This window comes from Sycon ciliatum, chromosome 5 (assembly GCF_964019385.1).
Source record: "Sycon ciliatum chromosome 5, ocSycCili1.1, whole genome shotgun sequence".
Classification (NCBI taxonomy): domain Eukaryota; kingdom Metazoa; phylum Porifera; class Calcarea; order Leucosolenida; family Sycettidae; genus Sycon; species Sycon ciliatum.
Genome location: NC_088647.1, coordinates 13,842,731 through 13,860,102, shown reverse-complemented (window position 1 = coordinate 13,860,102; position 17,372 = coordinate 13,842,731). Strand labels below are relative to the sequence as shown.

At 47.7% G+C, this 17,372-nt stretch overlaps 2 protein-coding genes across 3 annotated transcripts in view; one reads left to right on the top strand and one right to left on the bottom strand.

Annotated features, from left to right (window-relative positions):
- Nucleotides 1-93: 93 nt before the first annotated feature.
- Nucleotides 94-9,973, top strand: LOC135817700 (apoptotic chromatin condensation inducer in the nucleus-like). The gene is made up of 13 exons (XM_065330932.1): nt 94-324; nt 414-435; nt 515-549; nt 806-935; nt 1,662-1,852; nt 2,667-2,700; nt 3,528-3,625; nt 4,420-4,783; nt 6,083-6,315; nt 6,769-6,876; nt 7,031-7,328; nt 8,629-8,753; nt 9,498-9,973. The coding sequence occupies exons 1-13, from the start codon at nt 193-195 to the stop codon at nt 9,621-9,623; spliced, it is 1,896 nt and encodes a 631-aa protein (XP_065187004.1). The 5' UTR covers nt 94-192; the 3' UTR covers nt 9,624-9,973.
- LOC135817699 (piezo-type mechanosensitive ion channel component 1-like) overlaps nt 9,856-17,372 on the bottom strand; it is a 58,010-nt gene continuing 50,493 nt past the window's right edge. For both annotated transcript variants that reach the window (XM_065330930.1, XM_065330931.1), the window contains exons 43-52: nt 15,848-15,955; nt 15,386-15,544; nt 14,933-15,080; nt 14,221-14,406; nt 13,792-13,881; nt 13,034-13,206; nt 12,616-12,750; nt 11,671-11,747; nt 10,890-11,067; nt 9,856-10,485 (exon numbers count right to left, since the gene is read on the bottom strand). In XM_065330930.1, coding sequence (XP_065187002.1) covers nt 10,068-10,485; nt 10,890-11,067; nt 11,671-11,747; nt 12,616-12,750; nt 13,034-13,206; nt 13,792-13,881; nt 14,221-14,406; nt 14,933-15,080; nt 15,386-15,544; nt 15,848-15,955 — 1,672 coding nt within the window. In that variant the 3' untranslated portion in view covers nt 9,856-10,067. The remainder of the gene's footprint in view (nt 10,486-10,889; nt 11,068-11,670; nt 11,748-12,615; nt 12,751-13,033; nt 13,207-13,791; nt 13,882-14,220; nt 14,407-14,932; nt 15,081-15,385; nt 15,545-15,847; nt 15,956-17,372) is intronic.

The following is a 17,372-nucleotide window of genomic DNA, read 5'->3' as shown; positions in this document are numbered from 1 at the left end:
TCAAAACGATCGATTCGCCGCTACGTCGATCTACGTCTACGAGGTCGCTGCGCGTTTGTGCGGAATCGCGGGGCGAGCTGGAACATCTCCTGTACTGCATGCTGTGTAGACTGTAGTCTGTAGTGTAGTGCTCAGTTGTGTTTTTAGACTTTTGTAGTTTTGAGTGCTGGAAATTATGTACCAGTAACTGAAATGGCTGACGTTACATTGAAGGATGGACGCTCCGTGTCCTCGCTCAGAGTATCTGATTTGAAAGAGGAGCTGGCAAAGCTGGGTTTGCCACAGAAGGGAAATAAAGCTGATTTAACAGAGCGCCTTCGTGAGGTAATTGCCAATTTCGATTTTCACTTATTTATTTTCGTAATTTTAAGTCTGAATTGATTTATCCTGTGTGGATTATCTTGTGGCTGTAGGCGTTGCTGGCTCAGCAAAATGGTAAGTCTTGTGAACCGGTGTGATGGAGAATGGCGGAAGCATACTTGATGTGGTGTGTTGGTGTGTTGCTGGTTCCCAGTGCCTGGAAACAACGACACTTCTATTCCGCAGGAGGTGAGCATGCCCTTTATTGCACTTTGTGTTGTTGCAAAGAATGCTAGAGAAAACCTGCGCGGACCCGCACCTGTGTGGCCGACTAGAATTTCGCACCAGACTTTTATTTGTTCACGTGGCGTCATGACGAGAAAAAAGCCTGTAAATCAAATGATTTTTTAAAGTTAATTCAATTGTTAAACCGTCATTCATTGACGCGCAGCAGCAGAAGTCACAAGTTGCTGACGTTGTATAACCATGTATGTTACCGTTGCAGGACGGAGCAGGAGAGCAGCCGCAACCTGACAGCGAGCCCACCAGTGAGCGCGCTGATAATGTAGATGGCAATGCCACCGCAGAGCAGCAAATGAATGTTTCTACCGGTGCGAACGTATCTCTTGATCCTGGTGAGTGGCACTGTGTGATGATGGCATTTTCCTAGATGACGGCAATAGTGCTTCACTATAGAAGTTACACTTGGACAATGTGTAATTATAACGATTCATATCCCCCCCCCCCCCACACACACATATTAAGGCTGGCTATAGTATTATGCTTCGATGGTCGATGGTGCGAGTTTATTATTATTCACCAGAATGCCATGCGAAGGCCGAAGCTCCGTTTATACGTACATGTACAAATGTTATGTCGCGGACATGGAAATCCAGTCGAATGACCGGGGCCAGCGCCCTCAGTGTGTACAGAACGTTGCACGCAGTGCACATGTTGATCGCAGTGCACATGTACTAACGGCTGCATGGCCAGCGTCCTGTGGCCGCTTGACCGTTGACCGGGTTTCCATGTCCACAACATTAGCATGCTACTAGTGACCCATGGTTGATCCATGTCCACCGCAGTAGCATGCTAGTGACCCATGGTTGATCCATGTCCACGGCAGTAGCATGCTACTAGTGACCCATGGTTGATCCATGTCCACGGCAGTAGCATGCTACTAGTGACCCATGGTTGATCCATGTCCACGGCACTAGCATGCTACTAGTGACCCATGGTTGATCCATGTCCACGGCAGTAGCATGCTACTAGTGACCCATGGTTGATCCATGTCCATGGCAGTGGCATGCTACTAGTGACCCATGGCTGATTCTAGCTGTTATTGTGTGCTGGACTTCTAGCTGAAGAAGAAGAGGAGGAGGAGAGACTTGACTATGGCGGTGACTCAATGATTGTGTCAACGGCCGTTGAAGATGATGCCGCGGATAATATCCTGGGTGCTAGCAATAGCAGCACTGCCGTAAATGTATCAAAGTCATCCGACAAGCCCAGGGAAGAGTCCAAAGAGACTGAGCCGTCTCCTACCACTCCGGTATGTACATTTCCTGTTAGTGCTTGGTATTGTGTGTATGGTTTCCCTGCAGTTTATGATGGTGAAATGGCTTACATAGAGCCTGGTAAACAGCTGATTTTCCCATCGGTGCTGCATATAGCATGCTCATGTGTTAGAATTGTGAACAAGACACTGGAACATAGCAATGAATAGAATGCTGCGCACTCGTATCACCCTCTTTTCATTGAAGTTTAAATATGACAGCCACGAAAAGAAAAGTTCTGGAAAGCTACCGTGGTTGTCATGTTTGTGATATGAGCATGCAGATTACTTTTTTCATTGCTATGCAGTATTTGCGTACGATTATAGTCTCTATGTTGCCTGTTCAAGGATACAGTGTTGATCAAATTCATCCTGCGTGTCGCTATTCCCAAAGTTTTGCTCTGTTCTGAATATTGCTGCTGTGGAGATGTTGGGGATACTACTATTCTCGTTGTCTGACAGTGTCACTCCATTTCTTGACTTGTTTGCAAGTATGGATTTTGTGCGGACAAAGAGGAAAATATCTTTGGTACTGCTTGGTCAGATATCCCTGCCCTTCCAGCACGAGGAGAAGTTTCTCTTGTGTTCGTGTGCGTGTGTGTGTGCACGTGCATGTGCATGTATTACAGTCGTGGCCAAAGACTTCCGACCCGCGTTTCCATTTTCAATTACATCATGCATGTTCCCAAAACTGATCCGAGGGCCGCATGAGCCTTGGCGCTGCTTTTGGCACGTGGGTTGGATTTCTTTGGCCTCAGAAGTAGTTCCAGTTGCTCATTAGCTGGTTGTGCTGCTGTGTCTTGTTGAACAGGGTCGCTTATCACTTCGTCGTTCCCGAGATGTTGGTAAGTTATGTATGGCATTTTGGCGGCTACCAGGAGCTTGAAGTTGTTCGCACCTACCGTAAAGTCTTATATAAAAGCCGCGGCTTCTGTGACTTGGTGAAATTTTGCAGGCTTCTATATGAGACAGGCTTCTATACAAGACAGGTATTTCTATGTATGTCAACACTAAAACCAGGCTTATATGTGATTTGATGGGCCCAAAATTGCCGCTTCTATACGAGGGCGGCTTCTCTTCAAGTGCCGCTTTTATACAAGACTTTACGGTAACCATGATGTATCTCCAGTTTCACGAGTCTGGGAGTGTTGACCGAGGAGCAGTTGAACGTCTGTGTGTGTCATCTCTAGCAGATCTTCTGCATTGGTGGTAGTGCAGAAGCGCCAGCATGATAGAATCAGCTTGCTGTTGCTTAGTGGCAAAGGTGACGATTCTTGCACCACGTTTGGTGAAAACTGGGCGTCGTTTTCTGGCCATCATTGCCTTTCCTGAGATTGTCACGTACATGTACACCTCTTACTCTTAGTCACACTAGCTGAAATCCGGTGCAAAGTGCCAAACTGGCACCCTTGGCCTTGGACCCGTTCCCAGTGCATCTCTGTATTTGATTATGTGTACATGTATATGCACACCACTTGCAGGGTGTCAGGAGCTGTTCAAGTATGGGGTGCCAAATATGCACCACTGCATGCTTATCACACATTGCCTCCCTGTGCATATATACATGGGTCATGGATCATTTCTTTCTTTCTTTCAAGGGTTGCGCCCCCATGTTAAATTCTTTCCTCGTTCTGGCGTAAACTCTGTAACTGTGCAATATATTTATTTGCAGATCCAGAAACAGCTGCTCAGAATCGCAAGCGTCGCTGGACTGGCTCTGATCAAGCTACGTCGTCGAATGGTGACCGCGATGTAGAACTGCCAGCAAAGGTATGCCATTGCATAATAGTGAATGTTCTATTTTAAATATATAGTGTGTGTGTGTGTGTGTGTGTGTCTGTGTGTGTGTGTCTGTGTCTGTGTCTGTCTGTCTGTGTGTTTGTCTCTGTGTGTGTCGGTGTGTGTGTGTGTGTGTGTGTGTGTGTGTGTGTGTGTCTGGTGTGTGTGTCTGGTGTGTGTGTCTGGTGTGTGTGTCTGGTGTGTGTGTGTGTGTGTATGTATGTGTGTGTGTGTGTGAATGTACATGTACCGTAAAGTCGCGGATAAAAGCCGGGTTTGCATACAAGCACATCGCGGATAGAAGCCTGAAAATCAAACGAGTCAATGCATATAAGCCTGTCGCGCGTAGAAGCCTGGCTTCTATGCAAGCGCGGATCGGGTAGGTCAAGAGTGCATGCGCTACGTACAGTGCATAGTAAAACTGCCGCCATACCGGTAGTCAGTGGTAGATCTACGCGTGTCGCGCGTAGAAGCCTGGCTTCTATGCAAGCCCGGATCGGCCGATGTGCATACAAGCCTGGCAAAAATATCAGTGGTGCATATAAGCCTGGTTTGCATTGAAGCCTGATGCAGAAAGCGGCTTATGTGCTTATAAGCCCGGCTTTTATCCGCGACTTTACGGTATGTGTGTGTGTAATCCAATGTTGCTTGTGCTTGTCTTTTAGTTTATTTTCGAATGGCTGTAGTGTGTATAGGAGCCATTTCCAGTAATGGATCTGCCAGTGTGTCAGTCCCTACAAAATCTTTGTTTTCCTGGTATTGCTATGCTATGTCTATCGTGGTAGGTTGCCAAGTCAGGCTCGTCATCTGATATCGCAGGGTCATCATCGAGATCCTCCGTGCACCAGAGACTAGGCCCCGTGGAGGTCCCCGCCGAGAGCAGCTCTAGTGGTGCAAGCGAGGCTGAGCGAGACCATCCTGCCTCACCCAAGATGGCTTCACCGCGCCGTCGCATGGAGCAAGAGATTGCCCTGCAGGAGGAAGCCGAGCAGAAGCGCCTGAAGCACCTGCGCGAGCAGGATGCTCTGCGCCGTCAGCAGCTACTGGGCAAGGGCACTGCTGCGGAGGGTAGCGCTGCTACTGATGCTGCTGCCGCCCCCATCTCCGGCAGGAGTGTCAGCTCTTCTTCGGACACCCGCCATAATGCTGGTGAGTTTTGCATTGTACAGAGTAGCTGTGATGCTGAGTGGTGTCAGGTGATATCTAGCCTCATGAAGACAGCAGTGGCACCCTCCTTACTACGTAGCCCAGTGTTAGTAGTACTGGTATACACGCAGCCCTCTCTTGTCCGGCCACCTTGGGGCGGAGGGGCGTCAGTAACTGAGCGAAAATCTGTCACGAAAAGTCGAGCACTGCACAAGTGTATGGCGTGTGATGAAAACAGTACCTGCGGAAGGTACATGCATTACATGCTGGCCACGTGGAGTATACTTCAATTCAATACTAGTACATGTACATGCAGTAAATATACAACAGTCGCAGAATGGCACGCAGTGGAGAGAGGTGACCGGATACGGCCTGGATATGGGAGGTCCAGATCAGGAAGGCTCCAGTGTAGTTAGTTTTGAAAAGTGCATACTTGATGTCCATGTAAGTGATAGTGCAGTGTATACAACAGGGTATGTACTTGGCATGTGCTTTGAATGCTCAAAACTGTATGTTGTTTAGAAGGCATATTCCCCGGCTTTTCAGCACGACGCTACCTGGATGTCGCCCCAGGTCGACACCTGCAAAAGTCGCGTTTTCCTATGAAAGTACTAGCCGTTCAAGGATCGATAACTTTGCCTTCCCGTGGACGAATTCCACGATCTTGAGCTTCCTGGAAAGGTCTTGAGACGAGGAACGCAATAGGTTCGAACTCGGCTCGGAGCGAAACCAAACGCCCATGCTACAGTCTGGCAAACTTCACCCATGCGCTCGACAGACTTGAGAACGGGCAAGCGACCAAATCCTCAGCTGCCATTTCACTCTCCTTGCTTGTATTGAGCTCAACTTTTTTTAGGACTCCCTAGATCCGCTACCATCATTTGCATCTAGTTTCCATGGCAGCAGGTAGCGAAAAAAAATGATCGAAAATGGTCTATACGCATTATGCAGACTGCGCAAAAAATTCTTTTTGAATTTGCCGTGTTAAGTCACATATCTCAACAACCCAGAGTCATATCGCTTCGGCGATTGTTTCTATCGCGAGCCGAGAGTTTTCGATACATTTTTCAATCGTGATAATCGACCAACAATTACGATTTGAGCTCACACGGTCCAGGCAAATCGCGAATGTACGCAATCTACACTCGGGACGTAATAATACGTCCTCCGTGATGCAGTGTCATTCTAAATGCCGTATTATTACGTCCTTCGTGCTGAACAGGTTAACGCAGCATGTGTATTGGACATTTTGGAGACTGATCACTTTCTGTTTCCTTGCTTCCCTTTCTGTGTTGCCTGCAGCCGCCCCCGGTGTTAGCCGCACATTGAGTACCAATGCTGGGACAGCGTCGGAGCCAATTCCAGCGAGCGGTGATGCTGCCCCATCCCAGCAGAGCGCCTCTTGCACCATCAGTATTCACGGTCTTGTGCGTCCGTTTACACTGCCGCAGCTGAAGGAGCTGCTGAGTCGCCACGGCCCCGTTGTGCCCGATGGGTTTTGGATTGATCGTATCAAGTCACACTGTTATGTTTCGGTATGTGCTAGACTACTCTTGATCTCATCCTGCTGTGGCTGCTGTGCTGGGTACAGTTTTCTGTGTGTGGGATATTTGCTGCACAGCTGCTTTATAGCGAGGTGTGAAGTGTCGAGGTGGATCGCTCTTTGCTTCTCGGTGTTGGTTTGCTGTGCAAAAGCTGTTTGCTATATTTATTCCACTCCAATACTAGCTTAGTGTTTGGTGAGGACAGTGTTTCTTTGTATCTACCCACGATCTGTGAGAAAACCATCTCTTTGCTCCTAGAGTGGCGGAGTGGGTGTACTATCATTGATAGGAGACGGGTGTCTGGTGCTCAGGCAGCATGCCAATGTTGTGATAATGCTCTTGACAGTTACGTGCTTTGTGTGTGCTTTGTGTGTGTGTGTGTGTGTGTGTGTGTGTGTGTGTGTGTGTGTGTGCATGCGCACATGTGCACATGTGGTCTTACAGTTTGAAGAGGTGGACTCTGCAGAGGAATGCCGTAAAGCTCTCCACGGTGCACGTTGGCCTACCACTAGCCCGCGCACGCTATCTGTGGACTTTGCCGATCCAACCCTGGTGAGTTCACACTGTGTGCCGGGGTGCTGGCATGGACAACCAGCTGACTTTCGTTGACTGCTGGAGTTCCTGAGCTCAGTAGGGGTCGTCTGTGTGCTGTTGTTCAGTTTATATTCGTTGCGCTTCTATGTTCTTTGTGAATGCGTGTCTGCAGATTACTGTTGAGACGAATAACCAGATGTCAGTGCGCATGGCTGATGGTACATCAGTATCTGTCACCACATCATCTGTCTCCGCCAAAGCAGCTTACGCCAGTGGCAGGTCGGCGCCTGCAACCGACACCGATGGAAGACGGAGCGATCATCCACGGGCGGACAGGAATATCGACTTGCAGGCTAGGAGAGCTGCACGGGAGCAGCGGGAACGCGATCGCCAGTCTGAGCGCGATGGAGAACGTCGATCCTCGTCCCAGAGCAAGTCCGGCGACAGGAAAGTGCCCGCACCAGAGCTAGGTACTGTAATTACTATGTGTGGGTATGTGGGTGCGAGTGGTCTGCTCTGCAGTGTGTAAAGGTGCATGGGTGATTTAGCATGCACTGTGTGCGTGTTCGTGCGCGTGGAAGTCTCATCATTTTCTTGCTGAACTGAAGTGTGTAGGGAAAGATAGCTGCTCATGGCAACAAATTATAGACATGGTTAGCATTTTTAACCGTTCATGCTAATTTTTTTTCGACGATCGGCCCGTACTTTTTTTTTGTGTGTGTGTGACTGTGTATGCATGATCAGCATTTCCGTTTGTGACACAACGATTGGCTTGCGACGTCACCCTACCCACAGCAGACAGTTGTACACACATGCACTCGCCACACTGTGCGCATGAAGTTGGAGTCTTGCCGTTTCGTGCTCCCATGATGCTCCCATGAACAGAGCCCTCAATCGTCGAAAAGATACCAAACCATCAGTATCACATTCATCTGCCACTACCTTTCTCACATACACTATATTCACACATTGCAAAGGTGCAAACTTCGCTTTTTGTACTTGTTAGCTGCTGTATTTCTACCTGAAACCATATTAGCTACATGTATATAAGTGTGTGTTTTAGTTATTACATTTTTATGTGACGGCGTTCCACTGATGACAGTCACAAGAAAACGTTATGGAACTTGACTTTCTTCATTTTTGCTGTTGTTATGAGTGCACAATTTATCTTATTTATTGCCATTTTAAGATACCAAACCGACGGTATTTTAGGTGCTAGGTACGAGTACCGTTGGATTTAGCGTATGGTAAAAATACTAACTAAAATGCTAACCATGTCCAATGCCATGCAAATAACTCACACTAGACCAGCAAAACAAGAAGCTAATTTGTAGAAACTGTAATCCATTACAGATATCCCAAGGTGGACCTTCAGCAGTTTCCTTCATAGCCCTGTGGTAGAGTGTGTGACTTGTGAGCATGATGTTGCGAGTTCGAACCCCACTTGTGTACTTACTGTATGTATTCTGCACTGGTAAAACGAAACAAGCCGTATTCTTTGAAGTGGCTTTGTTACATACCTGGCCGGTGCAACATTGATTTGGCATTGCAGATAGACTGGTAGTTATTATGGCTTACTGGATGAGCGCTTTGCCATATTCCGTATCTTTTTTTCTTCTTTTTCCCTTCTTTTTTTCCCCACCATGAATGACAGACTATTCTGATCAACGCGAAGCTTTGGTGGTCCTTTTGCGTATGTTTTTATATTGAAACTTCATGTAAGCTGAAGTCTGACACGTTTCTCTTGGTTACCTTGGATGTTTTGCTCAGGTTCTCGGGACCGACCTCATGTTGTTGAGCACGAGGAGTCTCAGGCAGCAAACGTGCTGGATCAGTTGTTTCGCAAGACTAACACGCTACCTGCGTTGTACTGGCTACCACTAACGGACGAACAGGTGAGGAGGATAAAGAGGAGATGTGGTGATGTTCCCATGGTTTCAACCCCAGCTCCATTGTAGCGAGGAGTGATTCTTTGCACTGTAGGTTTTGATTTTTTCCCCAAGTCTGAATGGAGAAACTCAGTGGGAGTTTTAGCCTAATGGATGTCCTTTAACCATCTCACACATGTGAGTACTCGGCAAGGGTTTTCTTTTTTTCTTCTTTTTTTTGCCGGCTGTAGTCAATTTCTGCACATGCATATTTTTAGTCCATATCGCTTCTGCCTTAGGGGCCATCCGTAAATATAGATACTTATTTAGAAACGAAAACTAGTCGTTTAGGGGGTTGAGCGCCTGTTCGTTTCTTGCACAGTTTGTACGTGTGGGCACGTCCAGAAAAAAGAAAAAAATATCGATACTATGTACCGTTTGTAACTTTGTATGTGTTCGTTTCTCAGGGAGGGGGGGGTTGAAGAAAAATGACTAGTTTTCGTTTCTAAATAAATATCAGTATTTACGGATGGCCCCTTAGTGTAGACGAGATTGTCTGGCAGACTGGTCGGTGGTGATTTCTTTCTTTCTTTTTTAGCCGAGGGAACTAACTCCTGGAGCCACACCATGAGCAATGGCATGGTGAGGATTGTGTTGCTGCTCTCATACTACTACTGCCCCAGTACTCATAATCCTGAACTTGTCTTTCATTGTCGCTTCTGTCACAATGGTCACCTTGCTTAGTGCATCTGTTATTTCACCTTGCTGCAGGCCAAAGAAAAGGAGCTAGCAGAAAAGAAGCGCAAGGCAGCAGCAACAGCGGCAGCACCACCACCCAGCAGCAGCAGTAGACGGCGACGAAGCCGCTCTCGCTCCCCTCCCTCTCGTCGACACTAGGCTATACTTCATTTTGTGTTTGATACTTTTTTTTCGGAGAATTTTGCTATTTCTTGCTATGCTTAATTAAGAATGTAATGTATATTGCTGCTGCTGCTACTAGCTCTGTATTCCACGTGGCAATATTGTGTCTCTCTCACATAATAAATAGATGCTTTGCCACCTCCCTTCTCTCCACTGTGATCTTATTATTAGTACCCCCGCCGTGCTTGTAGGAGATTATGACACTGTATGTGTTGTGTGATGAAATTTCATGAATATGATATGAGGCATGATGGAATATTATGACACATAAGCATATGCCATCTCAGCAGCACCAGCTTCGAATAAAAAATTGAATGAAAAGTCAAGCATGGAGCTAGAGGCTAGCTTGTCAAGCCAGTTTGGAATATAAAGTCACATTGCATGGTACTAGAAGCTAGCTTGTCCAGCAAGCTACAATTGTCATTGCACCGCTGCATCTACTGTCCGAGTTCGTGGCCTAGTCTGCCGTTCTGCTACTATTCCTGCTGGCGGGCTTTGCCGGTGTCCAGCGGCTGGTTCTGTCCTATCGTCGGGTTGTTGTAGCCGCCCATCCTGGTCCCTGGCTGTGTAAGTCCTCTGCAGTGGCGGCCTGGTCTCCTCGACAAGACGCTCCGGCGATCTGTACAGCAAGAAGAGTTGTCCAGCGAGCCTCTCCTCCAGGTAGTATTTACCTGTGACCTGTGCCATCTCACGCGCCATGAAGATGTTATGGCATAGCTGATGCAACGGATCTGGGTTGGGGATGTTCTCGTAGATGATGCGATGCGAGATGTTCTTGAAGATCAAGCGCAGGAACTGGCCCACCACCAGAACCAACGAAACGTAGAGACCTATCACGCTGCGGACACACACACATGCATGCACCACGTACACACACAAATACACACACACACACACACACACACACACACAGTACAGCATAGTACAGACGTGTCGGACGTGTTGCACTCAAAGTGCGTCACCTACTACAACCAGTCCTGTTTTTGCGTACAGCTTTACTAGGATTGTGCTAACACCTAAAGTGCATATCCTCCACCCTGGACTTGCACAGCCCTTGACACACTGGAAGTGGTGAGAATGCTGCTGAGCATAGACAAGTAGTACATGACTATACAGTGATGAAATCGGAACTGGTCCAGGGCACTAGCTTGGCATGGTAGGACAGATGCCACCTATTATAGCGTAATTTTAACTAATTTACCCTAGGGAAGTTGCTGTGTGTTTGTGCCACTGGTGGCTTACCCATATCCAGCCAGGAAAGAGAACTCTGGAGCGGCCACGCGATCGCTGATAATGAACAACTCCAGTGTAGCACTGTCGCTGCTATCCAGAATATGTGGCGATGTCTGAACCAGCTCCCACCATTCACCACCGTACTGACCGCCTTCCTGCCACTGAAGACTCACGTTCACGAATGCATCTGCAAAGTGAAAGATGCAAGATCATGATTCGCAGCATGCCTCAGGGTTAACGGTATGGCAATTTTTTTTACGATCCACACCGATGCACATGCACACAGGTGGTCACAATGATGAATATACACAGGCAGATAGGCTATGTACTGTTGTGGACATGGACATCCAGTCAGGGATCGAGCGGCTCCAGGACGCTGGCCATGCAGCCGCGAGTACGAATACGATCAACACTTGCACTGCATGCAACGTTCTGTACACACTGAGGGCGCCGGCCCCGCGTCATCCGACCGGATTTCCATGTCCACGACAGTAGTATATTCTGCAGGCTGGTATGGAGTTTCAGGGCTCCATGATTCCACAAGAGCGTATCCACATTCTAGTGTGCTTGTAGTGCCACCAGTGGTGCTGATCCTGACATACATGTACACTGTAACAGTCTAAAGAAGAACATCATACTGTTTAAAGAACATCATACTGTTTAAAGAACATCATACTGTTTAAAGAACATCATACTGTTTAAAGAACATCATACTGTTTAAAGAACATCATACTGTTTAAAGAACATCATACTGTTTAAAGAACATCATACTGTTTAAAGAACATCATACTGTTTAGGACGAGGACGGGGTTGGCAGGTCCGTTAGCTGGTGCCAGAATGAATGATGGATAGAGACTTTGGATCATCCTGGAAACAAACACACACGTACGTGCACACACACACACACACAGACACACGCACACAGACACACAGACAGACACGTACACACACACACACACACGCACGCACACACACACACACACACCCATATGTACAAACACATGCATACATACACCCACATATCTACAAACAGTAAAGGTCATATACATGTTATTACTTTTGAGAGGCGAGTTTATAATACCACTTGTGAGCACACATGTCAATGTGTTTGCGCATGCGAATGTGCGGTGTGTGGGCGTGCACGTGTGTGTTTGCGTGCGTGTGTGTGTGTGTGTGTATGTGTGTGTGCCAGCAAGTGTAGGGTGTGCATAGGTAAATGTCTTGGCCGTTTTATGCCGATGTACTCTGTGCGGCGTAGACCAGGTGTGCATTGATGGTCAATTCACATGGCTTCGCCAGTTGTGTGGATTAGACAGTTATCTGGCGCAAGTCTTGATCTGTCTCATGCAGATCTTGTTCGCTATCGTTGCTATAAGAGAAAATCTGTGGGTGCACATCCAGTGCATTTGCAGATTTGCGTGCTTCTCTTTCGACGGGCGTACACATGGTACATGATGTGTGTGTGTGTATGTGTGTGTGTGTGTGGTGTGTGTGCGTGTGTGTGTGTGTGCGTTCACGTGTGTGGGGGGTGCATGTGTGTGCGTGCGTGTGTGTGTGTGTGTGTGTGTGTAATCCCAGCACAAGTTGCTATGTCTAACATAGCTGTTCGCTATCACCGCTTCCACGATGGGCAGGTCTGAGATCTGAAGTGTGTGTGTGTGTGTCACGGTGTGTGCGCGTGTATATACTAGTACCCTGCATCACTTGCCCTCAGCCCAAGGCAAGAGTTACTTACGTGCTATTTCTTGTGGTATTGCGACTCAGTATCTGATACAGCGCCGTTCGTATAGTCGTCTCGTTAGTGGAATGTGGCAGTGACGTGGAGTTGATCTGCGACACAGTTTCCGCTGCCAGACCAGTTTGGGTTTCTCTGCGGTGGACAGAGGCAAGCAATGGGTAGAAGGGAGAAGTAATGAGTGAGCAAAGCTTCAACTCTCACAAATTCAGTGCACATGTTGTATTTTCCCTTTGAACAAGAAAGTGGAAATGAACGGCAAGTACAAGTGCAATGTTACGCATTGTTCCGTTTAGATTGAACCATCGCATGGATTTCACATGCCATCATTATGGTATCACCCTTGCTTGAGAAGCCCTAGTCGTCAACGCCATTGTACATGTACATGCTATGCTGGTTGTGTGGCCCTGTACTGTACCTGACAATGGTCCACAAGAAGGCTATGTCTATGGAGTGGTTGGGATTGTTCAGGTTCTGCTCCATGAGACGACGTGACGGAGGGCTGATACTCCACAGCGCGCTGGACTGGCCAGGGATACTGACCCGGGTCACGTCCGATGCTACATACTTGGTCAGGAATGCCTGGCTTTCCTAAATGCAAATAGACAAACACACACAGACACACATTTGACCTTTTACCTTTTGACACCCATCGCCAGAGGTGATGATAGCGATGCTACAGCAGAAGCCATAGCAACTTGTACAGACACACACAGACACACAAAGACGCACGCACACATATACACACACAGACACACAGACACACAGACACACAGACACACACACACACACACACACACACATATAGACACACAGACACACACACACAGACACACACACACACACACACACACGCACACATATAGACACACAGACACACAGACACACACACCGGCACAGGCGCATATACACACTAATAGCAGAGCCAAAGCTGTGCATAGATCTAACTGTAAGTCGTTTACACCTGTATGTCAGCATTGTCATGCCATAAAAAGATGCATACATACACAAGCACAAGTCAGTGCTGCACACTCTGCTGGGACAGCATGGGTCAAATTCCACGCGCCGCATCGTTATTGGGTCTTTATAATTCCGCAAAAGTAGTTTGGCTACATGTCATGCATGCCAGCAAAGACGACAAACAACACCAGACTACCTAAACAAGTTGTCACTTACCGGATCCTGATATTTATTACGCAGGTTTTTCATATCACTTTCTGTAATCTGTGTTAAGAACTGCTGATCGGCTGTGAAGTGGAACAGAGGCTGCAAGGCAAACACAGTAGTATAGGGACACGACACCATGCCGCACGAGACAACGTCAGTGCATACCCGACCACTTGTGCGTGTGTGTGTGTGTGTGTGCACGTGTGTGTGTGTGTGTGTGTGTGTGTGTGTACCCGCACGTGTGCATACGTACGTGCACGAGCACATGCATGCTCTCGCATATATACCGGTATTCATAAATGCTTACACGTATTCACAAGTCACAACCCTGCAGAGTGGCCCTGAGTCTCACTACACGTAACATGCACTGGAAACAAATTTACGCATACAGTGCACAGGTTTGCAGCACAACCGAAAGAGCAAGTTTGCACAACCAACCTGAAATCCACCAATCTGCAGCTGTACGGACACAGACTTGGGTGGGTTGCTCAAGCTTGTAGAGTTGATGAGAGACATGAGCACTAGCGGGAACCACAGCACCAGGATGAGTGCCACCACGCCAAGACCACCGACCAGAGCTTTCACCACCAGACTGACAGTGGTACCGATCTTTCTCGGCGCAGACTACATGTCACACACACACACACACACACGGACACACACGCACACATGCGCACATGCACATGGACACACATACACACACATGGACACACGGACACATAGTGCACAATACTGTAAGGAGCATTCTATTACAACAAAACTGAATGATTTCAGCAGCAACAAGCACAACAACTAAATTTCTTTATCCCAGCAAAACGGGCAGTTTTCACCATCGTACTGGATACAACGCAACGGCAAGGGCAGACGTGTGAATTGGCAACCGGGCCACTGCTGCACGGGTCAAACTCGGAGCGGACTGGCTTATCTCATGCCTTTACTGCATACATTATAACTGGCTCATTTGCCATGTTTGCAAGATATATGACACGACGCAGAGAGTCTTTTCTCCGTTTGTTTTTATTGATAGTTGTCCATTACGATTTCGAGGATCATACAATCATACAATCTCATACAGCCATACGATCATACGATCATATTCGTATGCACAGCAAAACCAAGGACTCTCTCCGAGCCTGCAGGCTACACTAACCTTTTCATACGTGCGAAAGCTCTTGATAACAAATATACTGGACCAGATATCCTGCACTTTGAACCAGTACATGATTGACAGGACGGTGGGTGTACATGCCCAGTCCAGTAGCTCACGGAACTCCAGAAGAAACGGTATGGCTTGAACACTGAAACACGGGATGCACACAACAACAACAAGGACCGAGAGAGAACATGCATAGAATTTCTCAAACCGGGTCACCAAGGGCGCTGTGTGTACATGTAACTGATAATTTTCTGCTCCCGACTCTATAACAGTAAGTGTTGGGCTGAGGACATAATCCTCTGATGACCAAGCGTCCCTTCGATGTGTACAGAGGAGAGGAGTTTCTATGGCAGACTTGGTGGCAAGTTTCAGCACACACATGCACATATATGTGCCAGACTCACACAAGACCGGACTCCTATCCTTCACGCGTACATGGCAACTCACATGAGGAAGAGGACGGCGGAGATGATGTTGGCCCCCTTGGTCAGGAACTGTCCAAGGATACGCGTCGGGTAGCCAGCAGCTAGCTGCATGGCTGCCACTGCAAAGTACATACACTTGCTGAAGTACCACAGCTGTGCTACGGGGTTGTCATTGAACGACCTGCGGCGTACAGTGCACAGTGCACAACAGGAAGAATGGCAAATCTAGTTAGCAAGCAAGCAAGCTGGATTAGTGCAAAAGCAATGCAACTGCGCAGCTCAGTCCAGGGTCAGTTCCCAGCATATGCCGGAGGGTACTATTCTCTTTGTCCTAAAGTGTACATCTGCAGTGTATTTTGCATTGACACGAACAGCGTTCGTTTAGTGATCAAGAATGGCTACGGTCGTTAAAACACATCCAATGTGCAATCCATTTGCAGGTGACTACAGGGGCAGGCAATGATGCCTGGCAGCAGGTACGCACCGTTCTGAGATAGCCGGTAAGATGAAGAAGAGCCAGGCATGCACAGCGATCAGCAGTGTGATCTGAAAGACAAACTTGACGAAGATCAGCTTGCGAAGATACAGGATGCTGCAGGCACAACAACAAGCACAACAAAGAAGACGGCACAATACACAGCACCGTCAAGAAGACGGCACAATACACAGCACCGTCACAAGGAAAGCACCTAAACAGGAGATGTTTGTGCAGACAGGGAGCACACATGCACATGCTCCATGCATGCATCTGTACATGGCCGTCTCCCAGTGTGTTTCAGTACGGTTGTTGGGAGCCTATTCCCTACCACACCTACATGTATATCCAAAGGCAAACACCGTCAAGCAGCACGTGTACCTTACACACAGCACACAGGTCATACAACTCAACACCTTACACACAGGTCATACAACTCAACACCGTCACACAGGTCATACAACTCAACACCGTCACACAGGTCATACAACTCAACACCTTACACACAGGTCATACAACTCAACACCGTCACACAGGTCATACAACTCAACACCGTCACACAGGTCATACAACTCAACACCGTCACACAGGTCATACAACTCAACACCGTCACACAGGTCATACAACTCAACACCTTACACACAGGTCATACAACTCAACACCGTCACACAGGTCATACAACTCAACACCGTCACACAGGTCATACAACTCAACACCGTCACACAGGTCATACAACTCAACACCGTCACACAGGTCATACAACTCAACACCGTCACACAGGTCATACAACTCAACACCTTACACACAGGTCATACAACTCAACACCGTCACACAGGTCATACAACTCAACACCGTCACACAGGTCATACAACTCAACACCTTACACACAGGTCATACAACTCAACACCGTCACACAGGTCATACAACTCAACACCTTACACACAGGTCATACAACTCAACACCGTCACACAGGTCATACAACACAACACCGTCACACAGGTCATACAACTCAACACCTTACACACAGGTCATACAACTCAACACCGTCACACAGGTCATACAACACAACACCGTCACACAGGTCATACAACTCAACACCGTCACACAGGTCATACAACACAACACCGTCACACAGGTCATACAACTCAACACCGTCACACAGGTCATACAACTCAACACCTTACACACAGGTCATACAACTCAACACCGTCACACAGGTCATACAACACAACACCGTCACACAGGTCATACAACTCAACACCTTACACACAGGTCATACAACTCAACACCGTCACACAGGTCATACAACACAACACCGTCACACAGGTCATACAACTCAACACCGTCACACAGGTCATACAACACAACACCGTCACACAGGTCATACAACTCAACACCGTCACACAGGTCATACAACACAACACCGTCACACAGGTCATACAACTCAACACCGTCACATGTGCCTAACGTTATGTACAAAATACAGCAACTGCCATTCTCATCAAGACATACATGAACACATGAACACACATGC